The sequence below is a fragment of the Bufo gargarizans genome, chromosome 11 (assembly GCF_014858855.1).
Source record: "Bufo gargarizans isolate SCDJY-AF-19 chromosome 11, ASM1485885v1, whole genome shotgun sequence".
In the NCBI taxonomy this organism is placed as follows: domain Eukaryota; kingdom Metazoa; phylum Chordata; class Amphibia; order Anura; family Bufonidae; genus Bufo; species Bufo gargarizans.
In genome coordinates, this window is record NC_058090.1 from 15399555 (window position 1) to 15424015 (window position 24461).

A 24461-nucleotide genomic window follows, 5' to 3' on the forward strand; every position below is an offset into this window, starting at 1 on the left:
CAGACTGATGCAGTCTGAGCGGATGCGCATCCATTCAGACTGCATCAGGGCTGGACGGAGGCGTTCGGGTCCGCTCGTGAGCCCCTTCAAACGGAGCTCACGAGCGGACCAACGAACGCTAGTGTGAAAGCAGCCTAAATCATCAGCTTCTGACTGGCAGGGGTCCAACACCCGGCACCCCCGCTGATCAGCTGTTTGAGAAGGCAGCAGCGCCTCGTCCTTCTCACTGTTTACCGCCGGCCCACTGACATCACGACTAGTATCAACTAGCGTGGGCGGGACTAAGCTCCATTCAAGTGAACAGAGCTTAGCTTCGCCCACGCTAGTTGATACTAGTCGTGACGTCAGTGGGCCGGCGGTAAACAGTGAAAAGGACGAGGCGCTGCTGCCTTCTCAAACAGCTGATCGGTGGGGGTCCCGGGTGTCCAGAGGATAGATCATCAGTTAAATTAAAGTGCAGAACCCCTTTAACATGTATGGGATAGAAGAAGGGGTAGCATATGTGTAGGGCAGTCATGTGAAATGTATGCAGCGCATCCGGATCCGTCTACAAACGCTTTCCGTTTGCATGGAGATTGCCTGTTCCGGCGACGGAGCTGCTTGCCGGATCACTCTGCCACAAGTGTGAAAGTAGCCTAAGTTAGGAAACTTAACAGAATAATTGGATAACACTGCATTGTGTGTAATCTCCAGAGTCTGGCGACGCAAGCGTAAAGTTACTTTTATTTACACAAATGACAAGATACTCCACATCTTCTTCAGGAGCTGCACACAGGAAACACCTCACTTAAGGAGGATCTTAGATGTTACAAGTTATCCCCTGTCCACAGTGGATAAGGGATCAATTGCGGGGTCCCAGCGCTGGGCCCCCCAATCACAAGAACACGGATCCCTCAGAATGAGCAGAGCAGCCGGTTGAGCACGCACACTGCCACTCCAGTCTTCTGTATGTGTCTTCCAAAAACTGCCAAGGGTTGTACTCCGTCTCGAGAAATCCTGTAGAGATGAATGGCGCAGCAGTACGCATGTTCAATCTGCCACTCCATTCAATTTAGGGGCAGTGAGGGGCTCGGAGGCCCCTGTTCTTGTAATCAGTGGGGGTCCTAGAAGGATCCCCACTGACCTAATATTCATCCCCTATCCTGTGGATAGGAGACTACTTGTAAAAAGCACCCTTCAGCAGTATCAACCCTATGAAACCAGAATAGGTCATCAATATCTGACTGTTGGGGTCTGACTCTCAGCACTCCTGCCAAGCAGATGTCTGAAGGGACAGCAGCACCGTACATTACGCAGTGGCTATGCTTGTTAGTGCAGCTTAATCCCATTCACTTGAATGGGACTGAGCTGTAGAAAGGCCATGAGACGTCAGAAATTGTGAGGAGACAGCTTTTCGACCGGGGGTGCAGTGTGTCAGACCCCAAACAATCTGATATGGAGAATGGATCAGCAATAGTTAACCCCTTAAAGCTTTATTTACATGACAAGTCCTTTAAATAATATGAAGGCTTAACCCTTCAATGCTCACACTATTAAGGACGACATTACATTTAAACATGGTTTATTCACCTTGGAAAGAAAAGAGAAAAGTCAAATTGATATAAAATATTTTACGAAACACAGTAAAGCTCTTAAAATCTGCTATGTGGTTTCTTTCTCCCAACTTTACTGCCATGACCTGACAGCAAGGATATTCTTCGCAATGCAGAAACTGCCGAGTGCATTACAGACCCCCTTAATGTAGCAGAAATTATCCAACTACTAAATTCTGACGATGTTGTATGTACTTTTAATAGACAACCATACCCTAGAGCAGTGTTTCCCAACCAGCGTGCCTCCAGCTGTTGCAAAACTACAACTCCCAGCATGCCTGGTCAGTCTTTGGCTGTGCGAGCATGCTGGGAAGTGTAGTTTTGCAACAGCTGGAGGCACACTGGTTGGGAAACACTGCCCTAGAGGATCCGACCCTCTAACATAAGCCACAGATCACCCATGCAGTCTCTTTACATTAGACAGGCTTATAATCTAATTTAGACTCCAACTTCTTGGAATCGGCAACTTTTCTGACCGCTTTCATGAAATCCTCTTGGACGACAAAATCATGATCTGCCCGAATGGCAAACATCCCTGTGATAGAAGACAGAACACAGCAGTGAAAACGTAGCAATGTGCGAAGCTGTACATCACCAGCCTTCCGGTGCAATGCTCATCTTGCCCCATGATCTTTATTCCTGTGGACACCTTAAAAGGGGTATTACCATTTGGGATAGTTATGGTACATTGAAAGAATATGCTGTTAATGTCCAATAGGTGCGGGACCAACTCTGGGACTCGCTCCTACCTCAATGGAGAGCACACGGCACATGCACAGCTTTCTCCATTCGCTACTATAAGACTCCCGAACATAGACAACTGCTTGTAAATCCCACAGCAGTGGAGAGGACGCCGAGCATGTCCAGCATGCGCTCCATCCAGAGCAGGGTCCCGTTCTTCAGATAGGGCATTAAAGGGGTTGTCCCACAATAAAATAGTCTACAGTTTTCAAACCAGCACCTGGATCAGAATACTTTTGTAATTGCACGTAGTTAAAAATTTAGCATAGCCACTGAGCTATTCGATAAAATGTATCTGTATAGCACCACCTGCTGTTTGTTCTTTCTTATTTCTTTGTCCTGCTCACCGAGATGGCCGCACATGCTCAGTTTCATCCTACAGCTGCCCCTGAGCTGTGATAGGGAGAGCATGGACACGCCCCTGAGCTGTGATAGGGAGAGCATGGACACGCCCCTGAGCTGTGATAGGGAGAGCATGGACACGCCCCTGAGCTTCAGACGAAAAGACACACCCCTTGAGCTCTCAGCTTGATATAAATCTAGTAAAGCAATGAATGGGGAGATCTCTGGGTCCATGTGAGGTGCAGGGCTGGTTCTAGCTTAGTTAGAAAGATATTGTAATGCTCTATACGATATCCAAAGTCATGGGAGAACCCCTTTAGTAGCATATCCTTTTGATATGCCCTTAATATAAAGTGTATTCCCATCTGGACATATGGCATACCTTACAGGGCCCCATATTATTCTGTTGGTAACAGAGAGGTGGCCACGCATGAGTTACAGCTACCATTGTCTTCTATGGGAGTTCCAAAAATAGCTGTGCGCTTAGTTAGCAATTTCCATAATGATCAGGGAGCGCTGTGCATGTACGGTCAATCCTCCCATCTGAGTGGCCAAAGAGGAAACCTCAGTTTTTTGAGTTAGGGGCCAGTCTTTGGGCATTTGCACCATCATGCATGGTAAGATGGAAATAACCCTTTAATGGATGCTGTATAAACTGATCAACACACTCCCCCTAGTGGTGACTGCAGGAGATTGTACTTCATCATTTCACTCAATGGCTATGAAGGAGATACTGAGCTTATATTATAGATAACTCGTATAGCTTGGTAGACGCTTTCACAGCATCCTTCAATGTACAATAATGTGACAGTAGAGTACCAGATACTAGGGATGAGCAAACTTTGTGTTTCAAGTTCGGCATACAAGGTTCGGGTTATCTAGGAATTCTATTATGGATTCCGCCATCACGGACCATATAAGTTATGGTCCGTGTTAGAGGAATCCATAACGGAAGTCTTAGATAACCTGAACCTTGCACGCCGAACTTAAAACAAACTACTCCTTACCAGCTTCAGTACAGACATTCCTCAAATCCGCGCCATTAAATCCATCTGAGAGCTTCACAATGGCTTCATAATCTACAAGAAAATACTGTAAATCCATCTGCTCCAACACAATGTAAATAATCGTAAGAACAGGTCATTTTACTAAAATTAAAAACTTGTCAGAGTTACTGCAGTTTTCCAGTTGTTTAAAACAGATTGCCTCCCCTTAGGCAGAGCTTGGGAGGGGGAAGGGCCTGCGGCACTCCAGCTGTAGTGAAACTACAATTCCCAGTATGCCCCATTTATTTCTATGAGAGTTCTGAGAAGCAGAGCAAGTATGCATGCTGGGAGTTGTAGTTTTACAACAGCTGGACTGCCACATGTTGCCCACCTATCAATATTAGATTCAGAGGAAGGAAGGCTCTCTGCAAACCCACAGAACAGCTGTTTGAAGGGACCCCTTTACCGTTTACTCCGCTCTGTACTTGTAGTAGCGGCTGGCTTGGTATTACAGTTCAGTCCTGTTCGCTTGGATGGGAATAAGCTGCAGCGAACTGCAATACCAGACACAGATGCTACTGAGCGGTGCTGTATGGAGCAGTGTAAACCATGAGAGGGACCCTAAGACACCTTACTAGTACAGGTGCAGAAAAATGGATCGCCACCAATCTAGCCAAAGGAGAGGTCATCCGTTTTAAAAACTGGATAAGCCCTATATGAATCAGCTAGCAAGAAGCTACATTTACCTATTTCTCCATGCTTAGTAATGGGACCTGCGTGAATCTTCAGAATATCTAGCCTGGCTTGCTCATTGGGAAGTTCAATATCTACAAAAGATACCATGAATTAGTAAATAAGTTCATTTGACACAGAAGGGTGTAAAAAAATAAAAATAAGATACTTACGAATTTTACGGTCAAGTCTACCCGGGCGCAACAATGCCGGGTCCAATGTGTCTGGTCTGTTGGTGGCCATGATCATTTTCACTCTGTGCAGAGTGTCAAACCCATCCATTTGATTCAACAACTGGCAAAAATAAAAATGAGTCAAATACCCTGTGGATTACAGTACCACGAGAGCCCCCTCCACCTTCAGGCCACCCAGGTTTAGAATGGCATACCTCCATTAGAGTTCTCTGAATCTCACGGTCAGCTGAAGTGCCCTCGGAAAACCGCCGACCACCTAGTGACAGTACCAGAACAGAGCAATTCAGGATATGAGCTTACCAAAAGAAAAACTATCGACTGGGTGTGGGGCATGGGACCACAGATATCATACTTAAAAGCCAAGCACATTTTGGGGCAGTGGTCCATTTATATAAATGTCTGCAGTACAAGCCAAATGTGGTATGAACAGAGCTCAAGTGGATGCCCACTAAGGACTACAACTCCAAAAATTAAAACATGCAAAAAATAAATATGTATTTGCCCTAAATACTCTACAGTCCCTTTAACAGCTTGGTTACACAGGTTTCTTACCTATGGCATCAATTTCATCCATAAAGATAATACATGGCTGGTGGTCCCTGGCGTAGTTGAACATTTCTCTAATCAGCCGGGCACTTTCACCAATGTATTTATCTACAATAGAACTAGATACGACCTAAAGGGGAGAACATACAATTAGTATGGTACAGTGAAGTGTTGTCAGCCACACTGGATTCTGTGGTAATTATACCAAGCAGAATGAACACGAATATTAGATGCATATCTAAAGGGGTTGTCTGTGCTTGAAGCTGACAACCACCATAGTCTGTATCCGTGCCCCTATACATAAAATAAAAAAGCAGACTTGCCTGCCTGGAGTCCTGCCACTGCTGGGGCCAATCACAGGCCTCAGCGGTCAGGTACTGTTCAAGCCGATGTGACCACTGAGGCCGGTGACTGGCTGCAGCAATCACGGTACCAGAGCAGTGGCGAGACGGTGGGTCTGCTTCTTTATGTTCAGGTCCACACGATAGGGGTTAACTCCAAGGCCAGACAACCCCTTCAAAGATAATCTGGTACTAGAACAAGAATTTTACATACCTTCAAGAAATTGCAATCCAGCTGACTTGCAACCGCCCGAGCCAGGAGTGTTTTTCCAGTACCTGGAGCAGAAAGCAATAGGAGAGAATGATTTCAGAAATAGCAGGGAATCTTATTGCATGCTTTGTGGGTTTAATGCAGAAGTCAAAATTCCCTTGTCTTCACTCAACATAGAGATACACGATAAAACGTAGAAGAGTTGGACCACCATGGAACTGGCTTTTGGCAAAGCGCTATGGGAAGCTGCGGTCAGCTAGACATTACCCCTGTAGCAGCTGATACACAGGAAATGTAGTATTACATGGAGACCAGTCACAGGGGCCTGGCAGAGCAGAAGTTGCTTTTGCATGCTGGTTCTTCATTCTGACTCAGAGTCGGGTCCGGGGGTGAGTCAGCCTACATTCACACTGGTGTTTTGGCTTTCAGTTTGTGAGATCCGTTCAGGGCTCTCACAAGCGGTCCAAAACGGATCAGTTTGCATTCTAATGCATTCAGAATGGAAAAGTATCCGCTCAGAATGCATCAGTTTGCCTCCGATCAGTCTTCATTCCGCTTTGGAGGCGAACACCAAAACGTTGCTTGCAGCGTTTGTGTCCGTCTGACCAAACGGATCCGTTTTGACACACAATGCAAGTCAACGGGGACGGATCCGTTTTCTATGACAATAGAAAACAGATCAGTCCTCCATTGACTTTCAATGGTGTTCAAAACAGATCCGTTTTGGCTATGTTAAAGAGAATACAAACGGATCAGTTCTGAAAGGATGCAGACGGTTGTACTATCCGAACGGATCAGTCTGTGCAGATCCATGACGGATCCACACCAAACACGAGTGTGAAAGTAGCCTTACCCGTCTATGATATCAATGCACCTTAAAAGGGTTTTCCGGTACAGTAATATTGATGACCTCTTGAGCATATGTAATCAATATCAGATTGCCAGGGAACCATCTCTGGGCACCCACACTGATCAACTGATAAGGAGAGAAACTTCAACAAGAGGAAGTCATAAGGGAATTGCATAAGTGTCCATTATAGTCAAATTAGCAACTGCTCAAAAGGCGAAAGAAATGTAAAATGATCTAATTACTGTAAATCTATCCCAGAGACGTGCAAATACTCCACAGACTCAGTGAAACGACATTAGATGTAGACATACCTGGGGGGCCATAAAGCAAGCAGCCTTTGGGGGGGATTATTCCTACACGCTGGAACAGCTCTGGATTGGTGAGCGGAAGCTCAATGACCTGGTCAATTAAAAGGTTCATAATCAATAAATGTATATTCTCCAAGCAGTGTCTGCTATTCACAGTAAAATATAAGAATTTATACCCACCTCCCTGAGCTCTCTGATCTGCTCGGAAAGACCTCCGATTTCTGAATAGGACACATCTCCGGGGTCCTCGTGAGACATATTATACACAAGAGGGTCCACCTCTCGTGGCAAATAGCTAGGGACAGGAGTTACAAGGGAAAGAATAAGTGGAAACCGGAAAAAACACACAAAAAAAAAAAAACTCAGAATTTAAGGGGAGCCCTTTGGACAACCTCTCTGCTACATTCTCTAGAGGGCACCTGATAGAGGGGAAGGGGATTCCTGATACTAAACTGTTATTGCAGACGGAATTGTTCACATCATATGGATCCCACTGAAAATAAAGGACCTGTAGGTGCTATTGCACAATCATGGTGCACAGGTCCTTGCATACTCAGAGTCCCACTGCTAAGGGTCCTTCTACAGTTGCAGATTGATGATATAGTAAGTCACTCCATACTCGCTTAGCTACATTTACATGAAGCAATTCATCGTGGCTGTATGTCACCAAACCATGATTTTAATGGCAAACATGTTCTCATTTGTCGGCCGGTCGCTTACATGGTGCAATAATTGGAAAGAAAGGTTCATGGACGTTCATTCTCCCAATCACCAGCCCATGTAAAGGGGCTTTAATAGAAAGTGGGAGGCTGCACCAATTCAGGAATCCCCTCTCAGCTCCATGACACTATACAGACACTGCCTTCTAAGCTTACCGCATAATCGTGAGCGTTGTCATGTCTAATGCTACTCTTGTTCCCGGCTTCAGTTTACTTTTGTCCAGCTGGATTTAGATAAAACACAAAATGTTAGATCGCCTGCGGCTTCCAGGTGCTCAACAATTTTAGTGGATAAGACAAGAACCAAAAAACAGTCCCTGAGGCGAGTTTAGACGCTCCAATTGTTGGGAAGGAAGCGTTCCTTCGACAGTCAGCTGCTCGTTCAGTGAAGGAGACCGCTGCACTTACATGAAGCAACCCCCCTTACTGTATGAAGACTAGGGATCGCTATAGTGAGCCTCTGTCCCCATACAGAACCATTGTTTTCAGGCAGCAGATCACTGTTTAGACCGCACAATGACAAATGATTGATGTGCCTGCAAGAACGACAGGATCACCCGATAGAGCGCTTCGCTCGTTCATCAGCAGCACATTTACGCAGGCAGATTGTCGGGAACGAGCGTTTGCAGAAACGTTTGTCCCCATAATCAGCTCGATCTGGCAGTGTAAATCCACCTTTAGGGTGCATTCACACGACTGCGCCATGTTTTGCGGACCTGCAAAACATGATGCCGCCCAGTGTGCTGTCCGCATCTTTTGCGGCTCTATTGAAATGAATGTAACCGCAACTGTTCCGCAAAATTGCAGAAACAGATGTGGACCCATTCATACTGTCGTGTGAATGAGCCCTAAGGCTCCAGGGTGACATCTGGTTGCCTGCAAGTCATGTGAACTGCGGCATTACAACGACTCACACGAGACCGTGGGGGCCACACCAATGTAATGAGGGGGAGGAGAAAGACTAACAAGGTTATTAATACAATTAATAGTTAAACAGACTTACCTGTCGACGACACCCGACAACATATCTTGGCCCGTTTGTAGCTTTGACGATGACTGAAAGTAAAAAAGTAACGGTCACATTTATATCTGAAAATCATAAAGGCCAATATAAACCTAAAGTTAATGGGACTGCGAAAGTCTCTACATTTTGTACACATTTCCTGCATCTGCCACCATACTGGTCACTTCTGCAGCAGATTCTCATGATGGCCACAGATAAGTTTGTCTCTTTAGAAAAAAGAAAAACTGTACGAATGGTGAAGAAAAATAATAAAACTGTAATAAAAACCCTGTAACCTATTAAACTGATCCCCAAAGGATCTAGAGGAGGAAATCTTCTCTTCTGTAGGTTCTTACATACTTACATTTCTCTTCTGTCAGCTGCTTGAGAACTTCCCCAACAATCTGAAAATATCCAGAAGGCATAGATTAGATTAATCACAGCAGAAATCAGAAAAAAAGATATTTTTTTCATAAGGTCAATCAGTCAAAGGAGGAAGATTTGGGCTTCAAATTCGGAAGAGAACTTCTACAATGACACAGTCCAGGACACTCACAGACGGTGCAGGTGTACACGTAAAGGTGAAGTGTGCCTGCGCGAGATCTGAAGGGGCATCATGGGGACATAAGGTGGTCAGGCTAGGAGGTGGAGAGAAGAGGAGGGGAGCAGCTGGACTCCTTTAAAGGGGTTGTACGGGTTCAGAGCTGAACCCGGACATACCCTTATTTTCACCCAGGCAGCCCCCCTGAGGCTAACATAGGAGCACCTCATGCTCCCTTGCCCTGTGCTAGATCGCGCAGGGCACGGGCTCTTTTGTTTATCATGACACACTGCCGGGCGGAAGATTCCGCCTGGCAGTGTGTTCGGTGATGTCACTGGCTATAAAGGGCGGGCTTTAGCACTGCCCTAGCCATTTTACTGGCTAGGGTATCGCTAAAACCCGCCTATCAGTGCCGGTGACATCACCGGGCTTCCTGGCAGCCCCAGTACGTCACCGGAACACCTAAAAATGCCTTTGCCCTGCGCGATTCAGCGCAGGGCAAAGGAGAGCATCGGAACATGAACTGCTCCGATGCTCAAGTCAGGCGGGCTGCCTGGGTGAAAATGGAGGCATGTCCGGGTTCAGCTCTAAACCCGGACAATCCCTTTAAGTAGTTTGGGCTCTTTTATTCCTCATTACCATAATCATAAAAACCTATTTAGGGGTCAAAAGAAGAGGAAGCAGGATGGTCGCTGGTGGTGACAGACTCTTTAAATACTGATGACCTCTCCTCAGGTTAGGTCATTAATATTTGATTGGCGGTGGTCCTACTAGCAGCACCCCCAACAATTATCTGTTGGAAGGGACCGGAGCACTTGGAGGAGAGCTGCAGCCGATTCCTGGGACGTCAGGTGCCTTCACCACATGGCTGAAGTAACAGGCACTTCTACAACGCAGGGCGCTGTGCCGGATACACTGAGAGGAGGCGGCAGCACGGGGCTCCTTTAAACAGCTGATCGATAGGGCAGCCGGACGTCTGACCACCCCCATCAGGCGCTGATGACCTAACCTGAGGCCCTCTGTTTCATTCCAGAAAAACACTTCTCAGAACAGAAGCTCCTCTAAATGGCAAGAAAAATTTTGCAACCATTTTTTGAAGAAAATTTGCCAACCGTCTTCATTAAAAATATTGCTATTGTGCACACAGCTTCTATGCCAATGCGTTTCCATGGTTACAGAAGTATACACCTCCTTTAAATAGGATTTCCTATTAAAAATAATTATCACCTATCTGCAGGAGATCTCAACACCGGGTCTCCCCAGCAATCATAAAAATAAGGGGGGGGAAGAGACGAGAGTGCGAATGGAGCGGCGGTGTGCACGGAAGTGACCAATCGCTCCTTTAACGGACATGGGGAGCGTCTCACATAAGTAGATTAGACTGATGTGACTACAATCTCTGTACCGCTCCACGGAACATGTGAGCACTACAGAAGAAAAGGAAATGGAGGCTGCAAAAAACACAGATAAGCCACATGCAGCACCAGCAGGTCACGTCATCCATATGGCGGCATAGCCTTACCTGCCCCACGCTCTGCAGCGCCTTGAGGTCGTTTTCGGATTTCTCATACTGCTTAGTAAGTTCCTTTAATTGCTCCCTCACTGAAAAATAGAGAAGATGACTTTAGAAGTTAAAATAAGGAATGGCTTAACTAGTAATTACTAAGCAATCGCACTCGTTAGTGGGGGAGGGGCTAATAAAACAGGACAGTGGAGGAATAAGGATCAGACCAACTGGAGAAGCCCTCCGATATTAGGTTATCAGCAGAGACCTCATGCTGCTGGAGTATTCTAAAAATGAGGAAGGAATTGCTATCCATGCGACTGACATACTGCGGTATCGGTCAGTATACAGATCCTATGTTAAAGGGCTTAGTCACCCCACTAAACTTTTTTTTTGGGGTACTTATAATCCCTATCCTGCGATATAGCTATACAATATAGTTATTAAGCATTTTCGTCCTGTAGATATGTCAAAAAACGTACTTTTATAATATGCTAATTACCTGTCTACCAGCAAGTAGGGCGTCTACTTGCTGGTAGCAGCCGCAAAAAACCGCCCCCTCCTCTTGTTGTTTGACAGGGCCAGCAGCGATCTCCTCCGGCTGGCCCTGTCAGCATTTAAAAAATCCTGTGCCTGTCTTCATTCGGCGCAGGCGCTCTGAGAGAAGGAGGCTCGCCTCCTCAGCACTCTCTCAGTGCGCCTGCGCCGATGACATCACCGAAAGAGAAGACGTCATCGGCGCAAGCGCACTGAGGGAGTGCTGAGGAGGCGAGCCTCCTTCTCTCAGAGCGCCTGCGCCGAATCAACACAGGCGCGTGACAGGGCCGGCCGGAGGAGATCGCTGCTGGCCCTGTCAATTAACAGGAGGGGGCGTTTTTTCTGCGGCTGCTACCAGCAAGTAGACGCCCTACTTGCTGGTAGACAGGTAATTAGCATATTATAAAAGTACGTTTTTTTACATATCTACAGGACGAAAATACTTAATGTATGGCTATATCACAGGACAGGGATTATAAGTACCCCAAAAAAATATATAGTTTAGTGGGGTGACAGAAGCCCTTTAAGATGTGCCATTGAAAAGAACAGAGGGTCAGAATATGGACCCAAAGAACAGCTCCTCAACATGACACAAGTAGCCCGAGCCCCCCGAGAAGACCCTCAGTTATCTGCTTCTACTTGGCCAAGAAGGATCAGGTAACATCTAGAAAATACAGAAAAGTATACCACATCAAAGGGTTAAAACAGGCGGTGTGTGTATTATATACAGGGGTATAATACAGGTGATTATAATATATGGGGGGGGGGTTTAATAATATAGGCAGTGTGTATATTATATACAAGGTAGATAATATATACAAGTGATATACACAGGAGTACAACATAGGTGTATATTATATACAGGGGTATTATACAAGCGATACAAATTATATACCGGGGGAATAATATAGGAGGTGTGTATATTATAAATGGGTGGTTTAATAATACAAATAATATTTCTATACAGGGGATGTAACACAGGTGATATTATATATGGGGGGGTTAATAATATAGGCAATGTGTATATTATATACAGAGGTATAATACAGATATATATACAGGTGATACATTCTATACAGGGGATGTACTAATACAGGTGATTTCATAATATAGATGATATATTCTATGAAGGGATGTGTATATTCTATACAGGGGATATATATTCTCCATAGGTGACATGTGTATTATATATGGGGGGGGGGGGGGTTAATAATACAGATGACATATTCTCCATAGGTGACGTGTATTATATATGGGGGGGGGGGGGGGTAATAATACAGATATATATACAGGGGATGTACTAATACAGGTGATTTCATGATTTCATAATATAGATATATTCTATGAATGGATGTGTATATTATATACAGGTGATATATATTCTCCATAGGTGACATGTGTATTATATATGGGGGGGGGGTAATAATACAGATCTATTATATACAGGTGATATATATTCTCCATAGGTGACATGTGTATTATATATGGGGGGGTTAATAATATTATATATAGGGGTTTAATAACACAGGAGCTGTGCACAGTCTGTACAGGGGTGTAATCCCGGTGACATATCTCCTACACAGGGCTGTGTGTGGGGGAGGGCGCAGCTGACATCTCCGGCCCGGGCCGCCGTCCTCAGGCTTCCCCGGACATAAAGCCTCTCTCCGGGCGGTCCTGCCCGTCTGTCCCGTGCGGGGCTCCAGAGAGGAGACGTGCCGGCCGCTGACAGCTCCGGAGGCCTACCCCGTCCCCGGAGCGGCCGCTGCAGGCCGGCATGACAAAGCGACTATGAGGCCGGGAGGTCCGGAGCGATAAACGAGCTCCCGCGCGTCTCCAGCCCCCGCCGGCCGGGCCCCCGCTCTCGCTCCCCGCCACTCACACTCCTTCAGCCGCCCGTCTATCTCCTTGTGCTCCAGCAGCTTCTTTCTGTAGTCCTGCAGCGCCTTCTCCCGCGGGTCCGCCATGATGAGAAGCCGCTGCTCATAGGGAATGCCGGGAAGGGCCATGGCCGCCGGGGGAGGAGAGCTGGCAGGAAAACGAGAGGACACGCCCCTGACAGCCGGGTCCAGAGCGGCGCACTGCGGCTGAGGGAGCCTGACATCGCAGCGCCCTCTCTGGTAGGCTGGGGTATTACACCTGGGAACAATTGAGGTCACCTACTGCAATAGCTGTAAGGCCTCGTGCACACGAACCTATGTATTTTGCGGTCCGCAAAAAATACGGATGACGTCCGTGTGCATTCCATATTTTGCAGAATGGAACAGCCGGCCCCTAATATCCTTGTCCATTAGGCTACTTTCACACTAGCGTCTTTTGATCTGCATCAGTTTATGCTCTCGGAAAACCTCTTTAACTTAATGCCAAAAACTCTTAAAGGGGTTGTCCAGAATTAGAAAAAGAATGGCTGCTTGCTTCCAAAAACAGCGCCACACCTGTCCGCAGGTTGACTGCCATATTGCATCTCAGCTCTGTTGACTGCAGTACCAGACTTGACCCAGGGACAGGGGTGGCGCTGTTTTTGGAAGAAAGCAGCCACGTTTTTCTACTCTTGCACAGCCCCTTTAAGTGTAAGCTCACCAAATGGAAGGAGACCACCGGAGTAGTTTATAAAGATGCGTCAGATACTGTACATGTATAGCTTTCGCCCGGAGCAACACTTTGTAGAGGCCCCATATTTGTGTCTGATCCGAGCACTGGGACACTGATTCAGCCATGTGATGGGGTAATACTTAAGGACGGGGTTACACGGCGATCTGGGGACGGACAGGTGCCACGTGACCAAGGATTGCAGCGTAGCCACAGAAATGTGCGACTTGCAAGTTTCCAATCCGACCCTGAGGGATCTTTTGCAATTTTATCCCACTCCATTCACCTCTATAGCTACACTGAGATCCTTGGTCGCACGGCTCCTGTTTCCCCCCTAGATCGCCCTGTAACCCCAATTTAAGGCCTCATGCACACGGCCACAGTGGAGGTCTGCATCCGATCCGCAATTTAGGAGGATCAGACGCGGACCCATTCATTTCAATAGGGCCGCAAAAGATAAGGACAGCACACCGTGTAAAAGATAGAACATGTCGTATTCTTGTCCGTTTTGCAGACAAGGAGAGGACTTTTCTACAGGAGTGGGAAAAAACAAAGTTTCATGCACTCGGCCGAGATCTGTGTTTTGCGGATCCGCGATTTGCAGACTGCAAAACACTTACGGCCGTGTGCATGAACCGCAAAAAGGGACCCTTCCTGGAAAAGGGCGACAATAAGTACGATGTAACTAACGATCTCCTCATCTGTAATATTAGAAAGAAGTTCCTGAGGAAGCGCAAAATTAAGTGCAGTCGTCCCTGAGGTGTGGGGGGGGGGGGGGTTTATATATATATTTTTTTGTTGTTGCTTTTCATAGTCCAGAATATTGTCGGTTCTGGCAGCATCCGGGCTCCCGGTGATATCTCTGTAGGCAAGTTCTATATATTTGTCTCCATCCTGTGATATATTTTTTGGACTGGTTACCGTCTTCAAAAAACATCAAAAAGCGGAATCGTCCTGGATCTCGAGGGTCGCCGGGGACACACCGTCCGTCCTGAGGACAGATCATAGTCAGTATCCATGATGCTGAATCCCCAACCACTAGTGAAGGCCTGAGAAAATCGGAGGAACATTTCTGTATTTGTTTTCTTTTTATTTATTTATTTATTTATTTTATTTATTTATTTTCATTTAATTTTTTCAAGACAACCCCTGCCACATGTCCTATTAGTGTATATGAACCTCATAGGAGGAGTTCCCTCTATGAGTCAGAAAGGAGAGACGCTCTAAAAGTGGGGTTTCCGTTCTGGTGGAATCAGTCCATCCTCCTATTACATGGACGGCCATTGGAGTGGTGCAGTGTAGTTCCTGTAGCTGCTGGAGGAGGTGCGGGGGAGCAAACACAACCATCGAGATGGTCCCATAAATGATCAACTGGGCTCAAGTCTGGGGAATTAGGGGTCAGGGTAGAATTTGGAAGTCTCGGTCACGCTCTTCCAACCAACGTCGGACATTTCTAGTCGAGTGACACGTCGCATTGTCTTGCTGGAAGATGACATCCACTTCAGAGGAGGCAATCAGCATGTATGGGTGTACGTGATCTGCAAGGATGGATTTATACACAGGTGGAGAGCGCCCAGAGAACGCCAAGACCATAACGCTGCCCCCACCGGCAATGGCTGCAGGGCGTTCCCTCTCTGATGTTTCTCTCCTGACACACCAACGTCCATGAAGCAGAAAACGTGACTCATTGGAGAAGACAACCCTTTACCAATCAGAGGAGGTGCGATTCCGATACTGCCGCAAAAACGGAGGCCTTTCCTGCCGATACATCTTGGTTAGCAGAGGTGCAGGGACCGTCCGTCCGCTCCGGAGCCCCGTACGCGGTAGTGTTCACTGAACTGCTGTTTTATACACACGTCTATCTATCTATCTATCTATCTATCTCTCATATCTATCTATCTATCTATCTCTCATATCTATCTATCTATCTATCTATCTATCTCTCATATCTATCTATCTATCTATCTCATATCTACTATCTATCTATCTCTCATATCTATCTAGCATCTATCTATCTATCTATCTCAATCTATCTATCTATATCTATCTATCTATCGATCTATCTATCTATCTATCTATCTCTCATATTATCTATCTATCTATCTCTATATCTAGCTATCTATCTATCTATCTCTCATATCTATCTATCTATCGACTAGCTATCTATTCTATATATCTATCTTATATCTATCGATCTATCTATCTATATATCTATCTATCTAAGCAAATGATGAGGCAGCACTCCAGGGTAGGTGAAGGTGTCAGACCAGTTTATTTCCCCAGTTGCAGACTGGTCTGACACCCTTCACCTACTGCTGCCTCATTATTTGCTTTTTTAGATATCGTCTGTGGACTTTTGCCTAAAGTTCAGGAGGAATCGCACCCAATACACATTAGCTGTGCTGCTGCTGCTGATGCTTTTTGTTTCTTGTATCTATCTATTTTCTTAATTTAATGTCATTCTTTCACCAGAGGAACTGCAGTGTTATTTAATAGTGAGGAATTGTACCAAGGGCCATGGAAAGCGGGTGAGGGGATAAGCAAAGACCAGGCCCTTCAGTCCTGGGTAGCACAACGGGCACTGTAATGGGGGCTCTGTTTGACCATTGCTCCCATTGAATACAGAAAATCAGAACCGTCCATACTGACTAAAACTCTTGGTATATCCTAACTACCCACAGTGTGCCCACTCCTCACTGCCCACAGTGTGCCCACTCCTCACTACCCACAGTGTGCCCACTCCTCACTGCCCACAGTGTGCCTGATCCTCACTGCCCACAGTGTGCCCATTCCTCACTGCCCACAGGGTGCCCGATCCTCACTGCCCACAGGGTGCCCACTTCTCACTGCCCACAGTGTGCCCATTCCTCACTGCCCACAGTGTGCCCGATCCTCACTGCCCACAGGGTGCCCACTCCTCACTGCCCACAGTGTGCCCGATCCTCACTGCCCACAGTGTGCCCCATCCTCACTGCCCACAGTGTGCCCGATCCTCACTGCCCACAGTGTGCCCACTCCTCGCTGCCCACAGGGTGCCCACTCCTCACTGCCCACAGTGTGCCCGATCCTCACTGCCCACAGTGTGCCCACTCCTCACTGCCCACAGTGTGCCCACTCCTCACTGCCCACAGTGTGCCCACTCCTCGCTGCCCACAGTGTGCCCACTCCTTGCTGCCCACAGTGTGTCCACTCCTCCCTGCCCACAGTGTTCCCACTCCTCACTGCCCACAGTGTTCCCACTCCTCACTGCCCACAGTGTGCCCGATCCTCACTGCCCACAGTGTGCCCGGTCCTCACTGCCCACAGGGTGCCCGATCCTCACTGCCCACAGGGTGCCCGATCCTCACTGCCCACAGTGTTCCCACTCCTCACTGCCCACAGTGTGCCTGATCCTCACTGCCCACAGTGTGCCCGATCCTCACTGCCCACATTGTGCCCCATCCTCACTGCCCACAGTGTGCCCCATCCTCACTGCCCACAGTGTGCCCAATCCTCACTGCCCACAGGGTGCCCGAACCTCACTGCCCACAGTGTGCCCACTCCTCACTGCCCACATTGTGCCCGATTCTCACTGCCCACATTGTGCCCGATTCTCACTGCCCACATTGTGCCCGATCCTCACTGCCCACAGTGTGCCCGCTCCCAATGTGCCAATTGCTGTTATATACAGTATCTGTATAATTGTGATATAGTCAGACTTTGTGTCCTTCATGATATATATGATAAAAGTGATGACTAAATATTCATAAAATCTCACACTATACAATATATACATTTAATATACAGTAACGCCTCTGAATATTACAGGGGTGACAGTGTTATTTACTCATATACACTAGTAGAACATATGGAGATAACAGAGAGGGTTGTTCCCAATCACACAAATTACAGGGTCCTATCACTAAAATCAATAAGCCCCTTAAAGTCCCCCACATTACATAGAGGGGTGCAGAGGCAGTCGTCACACATGAGCCCTGGTGCCTAGGGGACACCATGGCACATGATAGTTACACCCTGTCCACCAGAGGTGCATCGTTCATATTATATCTATAGGACCTTCTTGGTTTAACTAACATTCTGCAGCCACCACTAGGGGGAGCTCTCGGCATATAGATTTATACTGTAAATATTGAACTCAATGGGAGTAGTATATATCTGTGTGCAGTGAGCTCCCTCTAGTGGCAGCTGCCAGAGTGACCTACCCTGCTATGACTAAATGGAAAAAGTCTCATTGTGATTATGAACAACAAGGTCAATAGAGCAGAGAAGATATCCTCCTCCCCCCCCCCCCCCGCCCCTTTATAAATTGTTGTCTTTAAGCCTAAAAAATAGATCATTCTTGACCAGCAGCAGTCATCTTCTGGATGTCCAGGGAAATCTCCGCCACCTACAGAAAGTCCAAGGACCTCTCCAGTATTGATCCCTGCTTGGAAGGTGCTCAAGCCTTATAATTAATTACTGATGTGGTCATTAGTGCCTGCAGTCCATGGCTCGTCCCAGCTGACCATCCATGAGACCATGAAGTCTTTTGGGCCACTATTTTGGGCTTTGGTAGCAGCGTCCGTCCACAGAGGCTCCTCACGTGGAGAAAGGTTTGATTTGCTTTAGTATGGCTTCATAGGTGAGGAAGACCACCATATTGACGGGGAAGGCTCTGAGGCAGTTCAGCGACAATCCCTTAAAGAGGACCGTGACCCCCTCCTGCCGCACGCTGTCAGTGATGCAGTGGACGACCCCTCGGTACCTCCGCTGTGTGACGCCATCTACTTGCAGCCGAGACTTAATCACATCCATAGGCGTGGCAATGCTCCATGCCACCACCCCAGGCAAGGCCACCGGCCAGGAGGATGCCCATTAATTCTGGAAGGTAAGATGGGAAGAGATTAATATACAATTTTAGGGGTGGGGGGCTGGGAGAATGCTTATCAATAACTTCTGCAAGCATTCGTTGTATCTCAATTCATCATCATTTTCAAGATCTCTGCTTACTGTCAGTGAATGGTAACCTTACTGTTAACCTCCAAAAGTAGAGAAAAACTTGCTGAGGGTTTGGCACATAGACATAGGTTCCTTGCCACCTTTTCTGACTTGATCTGCCTTTAGCCACCACTAGGGGGAGCTCATGGCATATAGATTTATACAGCTGGTACTGAACCCAGTGGGCGTTGTATACCTTTGTCTGCAGTGAGCTCCCTCTAGTGGTGGCTACAGGTAGTCACTATGACATTGTCTCAACAAGCAGGGAAAGCAATTCAGTGCTGAGCCCCAGGGGCCCATGGAAGTTTTTACCTTGTTTTTGCCAGTTGCTACCATTTTCTGTCCGATATTCCCTGATCATGAATATTTACAAGGTGAGGGGCAGCCCATACAGACACAGCAGTGGCCATTAGTAGTTGTCACGTGCAAGTTCTCCTTCTGCTATAATACAGATGGGGACGATCTCCCTACTTGTAGCATTGCACAGGATACATTAGGGACGCCCTGCTGCCTTCAGGACGGCTGATTCTTCTAGGACAGAGATGCCCAACATGTGGCCCTCCAGCTGTTGCAAAACTACAACTCCCAGCATGCCCTAATATCTGTAGGCTGTCCGGGCATGCTGGGAGTTGTAGTTTTGCAACGGCTGGAGGGCCGCAGGTTGGGCATCCCTGTCCTAGGACATGAAGTACAATGGAGAACAGGCTGTAGTTTTCCATTCCTCACGGTTCAGGCAGATAGGGTTACAGCCAATGATCCCTGCTCTCCCGCACAGGAACATCTGAGCCATGTTCACCCATGAATACCACTGAACCTCCTGCTCGTGGGAATAGGATATCGCAGGGGTCAGGTAGAAAACCAGCACAGATGGGAGCGAGAACAAGCAGTTTGGTCACTGCTTTAATTTTTTACCCCTCCTCCTACATAGGCCTCATGCACACGACCGTTCCATTTATTGCGTTCCATTGTAGAAATGCCTAGTCTACAAAACGGACAAGAATAGGACATGTTATATTTTTTTTTTGCGGGGCCACGGAAAGGAGCAACGGATGCGGACAGCACACGGAGTGCACTGTGGGGTGATAGTATTTAGGCAGTCTGGTGGTACTGTTCAGTGATATCGCTTAGCCACTGTATGGTGGTATTTTTAGGGCAATATTATTTTTGGGTTAGGGTTTAGGCACTGTATGGTTTTATTATTTGTGCACTGTAGGGTGGTGGTATTTAGGCAATGCGTGACTGTATAGTTTGGGCAATGTATGACGGTATTATTTGGGGACTGTATGGCAGCATTGCTTGGACCTTTGCCATGATTGCTCCACTGTTTGTAATATTTTATAATAATATCAGATCACACCGCAATGAGTTCTTATTAAAGAATGACCTTGGATGCGACATATCCGGAGAAGGTAATTAGGGGTATATCTCAGTTACCTACCCGAATGACTTTGCTGCAGCGGCACAAACCATTCTCGGAAGACGGCATACGAGAGGAAGTAAGTAGCAAACGAATGGCAGTCTCTGAACATAAGAGCGAAGCAGCCTTTATATAACCCGAGAAACCCTTCCTCCTTGGCTATAGTCAGCAGACAGTGGACGGGGCCGGAGTACTTAGGTTGGGTCAGGAGGGCGCTCGCGCTGGAACGGTGCGGAGACACCTGCGTCTGGAGCCGAACCTTCGCCATGTCTGCAGGCGATGACACCAAGACCTACAAACAGCAAAAGTTAAAATGTAACAAAGTCCAGAGGACGCTGTAACAGTCCTGTGACTTTCTACCGTACTGGATGACATTTGATTCTTCGCCTTCTAATTACCTCTGCTTGCTGTGAGTTAAGAGAAACGTTTCTGTTCACATCCAGAAACTGAAAACCCTTCCTGATCACGTCCGTCTCGCACAGATGTACGGGTCGTTACAATGGAGGGTTTGAAACAATGTAACGAGCTGCACTTCTGCGTATATGTCAACAATGAATGAGGCACTGACAGCAAGCAGAGATGGAATTCAGAGTATAATAAAAAGTGAATAAGCTTCATTAACATACAATTAATGTACTTTTGGACAAATCCTCCTAATTTTAGGTGTCTCTCTAGATCAGAGATGCCCAACCTGCGGCCCTCCAGCTGTTGCAAAACTACAACTCCCAGCATGCCCAGACAGCCTACAGGAGGGCATGATGGGAGTTGTAGTTTTACAACAGCTGGAGGGCCGCAGGTTGAGCGTAGATGGTGCAGAGCGGGCACCACATATGAAAATCAGTTGTCCAAAGTGGACAGTTCCTTTAAGTTATGACGTTTGGAGGTTATACAAGCCATTGGATTGCTAAGCCCCTCCCATTCATTAACCACGCCCCATCGCTAAATATTTAGTATTTTTGTATCATTATTTCCTAGCTGCAGAACATATTGTTACTTTTATACATTAATCCTTTTTTTTTTATGATAGGCTCGACGTACCTGTATTCCTCCAGCTGCATAGCCAGATAGGAAGATATCCAGTTTGGACGGCTTGACGTTTGGCGTCCCGTATTTCAGTTTGCACAGATTGTACAGGCAGTTCCTATAGACCCCAAAAACAATCGATGAGCTGACGGACACGGTGGACATTGGCATTGACATCCCTTTGAAGAATCCAGACACCTATGGAAGATGAATGTAAGAAGTGGGGTGCAAATGCAATTCAGGGGTGGTGAGCTGAATATATACGGTCGGGGGGTTCACTTACTTTCTCCACTTTGTAAGTAGAACAGATGCAGTGCCATATTCCGGTGTAGTTTGTCTGAGTCTGAATTCGCACCTGGAGGTATTGAATGGTATTAGCTTGGTGAGGGTGGTAGTGGGGTGCAATTGGGGGTTATAATCCCATAACAGATCTATAACCAGTCTTTTAGAAGGTACCCATGACAATAAACTGATCGTGCCATACTGAACATGCAGCGGACACGTAATACTGCACCGTATACGGTATGGACACGTCGATCCAGAAGAAGTAAAACAGAAATCCAACTACTAAACATACATAGAGGAAACATGGCACTGTACCAACCTTCACGGTATCCAGGGGGTACCCGACCATCACTCCGCACGCCCCTGCATTACAAACACAGAAGACATGATATGTGGGGCATCACTATGAGCGATTCACCTGCACGGTCTATTGATTGGTCCCTTGCAATGCTATGGGTCAGGGATGCCCAATCTTCAGCAAAACCGCAACTCCCAGCATGACCAGAAAGCCTACAGCTATCAGCAGGGCATGGTGGGAGTTGTAGTTTTACAACAGCCGGAGGGCCGCAGGTTGAGCTTCCCTGCTATGGTTATACTCCAATATACATTGCACAGACCCGGAGACCTGCCTTGTCTCGGACCATGAATGGACTTTCTAACCCTGTGACATCAGGAAGATTATTGCAATCCGCTTCCCCGTGCTGGACCGCGGCCACCGCTGGCGTAATGCGCTGATGCCCGCTGCTGACATGGGCATAAGAAGGTCGCAGGGACAGCGCCCCCTCCAGGATTCATTTCATTGTATACAGCCGAACGCCAGGGCAGACCAGTGTCCCTTCCAGGGGCTAACAGGGGGGCAAGTGGAAAGGGATGCTGGGGGTTGTTTCCCAACAGCTGGGGGGGGGCGACAGGTTGGAGACCACTAATTTGCAGGGTAAATGAATGAGGATAATGACATTTTGTGATCATAGTTACTAATTGCAGCATCATCATTAGAAGCAAGGACAGGGGAAGGGTCACGTAAGAGGCTTGTGCTATGTCAATAGAGAATGACAGTAATTATTAGTAATATTCATGGGCAGGGGCCTAGAGATACTCCTCTAATAATAGTCATAACAATAATAGTTTCTGATCCTACACTGGAAGAGAAAAACGGAAAACGCCGCTGATGTGAACCTAGCCCTAGGGTAGTAATATTAATATCAGCAGAAATAGTAATAAAAATGCTAATTTATATGGCTTCTATTATAGAAATGGCAGACAGCTGATATTAACCACTTGTCGACCCATAACTATAACTGAACCTGTGCCTATAGTAGAAGATGGAGGACAGAGAAGACGGAATACGGCAGATAACTGACACCGTACGCGCCTATTATACACCGATATCATTCATTCACAGGCAGTGTACCTCCCAGAGCTCCAGCGATGAATTCCGCCATCTGCCGCCGTGTTTCAGGCTGTCGCCCGTCCTGCAGCCTCCGTCACGCTGTGCAGCTGGTGGTGACTGGTTATAATAGCCTTTGTGCCAGCCAATCTCTCCCCGCATTTATATCCACAGCTCCCCCCTGGAATAAAGTGAGTGAGGTTAAAAGCCAAGCACTGAGCGGGGTAAATAAATACCTGAAACCTGCCAGGACTAACAGGACTAACCGTCCCTGCCGCCCATGTCACACATCAGGTGACAAGTCATCCCTCTCAGTGTGATAAAGGTGACACGCTGCGTGACACGCTCAGCTACAAGGTCTCCATGCAAAGCTGCAATAATGCAACTCACTGCACCGGCCGGAGGGTGCACCCTGATATCAATGCCTCTGGAGCTCAGTGGTTAAGAGCCCCGACTGCTTCACAATCTGCTGGAGTCCTGTCTGACCTTGTGGGAGTCATTGTGTCCTCCGCTCCAAAATTAGAACGGGTATTACATGTGACGAAGGCAACGGATAGCAGGTTGTTGTACGTGGTAGAAACGACCCCGTTCAGCTTATAAAGCAGGGCTCCTCCTGTTGGAACTCATTTCATGGTGGCTACAGAGCCGACGTTCTTGCAGCGTCTTCTACTTGGAAACAAGCACTCATTCGTAGTGAATGGAACTCCTTAAAGGTAAAGAAAATAAATAAAAAACAAAAAAACACATGGCTGCCTTCTTCCAGAAATGGCGCAACACCTGTCCAACCATGATGGTAACCTTTAACCCATGTCATTTTAAGGTCCAGCATCCTGTGATTCATTTCTCAATAGATACAGAGAAATCAAGATAACATTCTAGCTACCTGCAGCCACCACTAGGGGGAGCTCAGGAGCTTACTGCATACTGGGTTATTACTGAGCTCAATGGGAATGCAGTAGACAGTATGCTCCACCTAGTGGTGGCTGCAGGGAGACAGAACATTATGATTTAACTATGTGGGGTCTCAGAATCCGAAAAACTGAAAGTTTGCACCTAAAAAAAGTCACTTTGTGCCTTCCCATCTGAATCACCAGGTGTCCCTGACCGAGGAGTGCTTGACCGTTCTGCTCTTCATGTCCTCATTGCCTCAAATTGCCAAACATCCAGTTTAATCACCACTTCTGGAAATGAGAACTTTGGAATCAAGGAGGTGGAGACGTTGTGACCTGAAGTGAGGCTTGCTGCCTCCAAGTTCCACCTCATCAGTCTTGACCGACATCCCTTTGGAGAGGGATCATCTTTTTGGGCAGACTAGATGGGCCAAATGGTTCTTATCTGCCGACACTTTCTATGTTTCTATCTTCAGCAGCGGGCCTCCCAAGATCTTGCACGTGCGTCACTGTGTCCTATTCTCGGCGCATGCGCAGTGAAGCAAGTTATTTGTGCCCAGGATTCATTATAGACTGGACAAGTACACCATGTCTCACTGCGCATGTGCCGGGAATAAGTCACAATGATGCATGAGCAAGATCTCGGGAGGGCTGATAATGATGTTTCCTGCCCTCAGGGATGTCCATACAGACTGATGGGGTGGGATTTGGGATTTGGGATCTGTCAGGTTCCCTTTAAGAGGTGACTG

General features: G+C 47.1%; 2 protein-coding genes across 2 annotated transcripts; both read right to left on the minus strand.

The window, feature by feature from the left end:
* Positions 1-1544: 1544 nt before the first annotated feature.
* Positions 1545-13184, minus strand: PSMC6 (proteasome 26S subunit, ATPase 6). The gene is made up of 15 exons (XM_044272371.1): positions 13027-13184; positions 10629-10708; positions 8930-8969; positions 8566-8618; positions 7719-7786; positions 7024-7138; positions 6847-6934; positions 5689-5750; positions 5140-5263; positions 4782-4843; positions 4567-4687; positions 4408-4488; positions 3683-3754; positions 1953-2127; positions 1545-1807 (listed from the first exon to the last, which is right to left on the minus strand). The coding sequence occupies exons 1-14, from the start codon at positions 13151-13153 to the stop codon at positions 2009-2011; spliced, it is 1212 nt and encodes a 403-aa protein (XP_044128306.1). The 5' UTR covers positions 13154-13184; the 3' UTR covers positions 1545-1807; positions 1953-2008.
* A 4310-nt stretch (positions 13185-17494) lies between these two features.
* Positions 17495-23287, minus strand: SLC25A47 (solute carrier family 25 member 47). The gene is given in 8 exon segments (XM_044271888.1): positions 17495-18557; positions 18559-18593; positions 20149-20419; positions 21166-21348; positions 21434-21505; positions 21755-21798; positions 22847-23003; positions 23089-23287. Coding segments are annotated over 7 exon segments (882 nt in total). The 5' UTR covers positions 22878-23003; positions 23089-23287; the 3' UTR covers positions 17495-18311.
* Positions 23288-24461: the final 1174 nt, after the last annotated feature.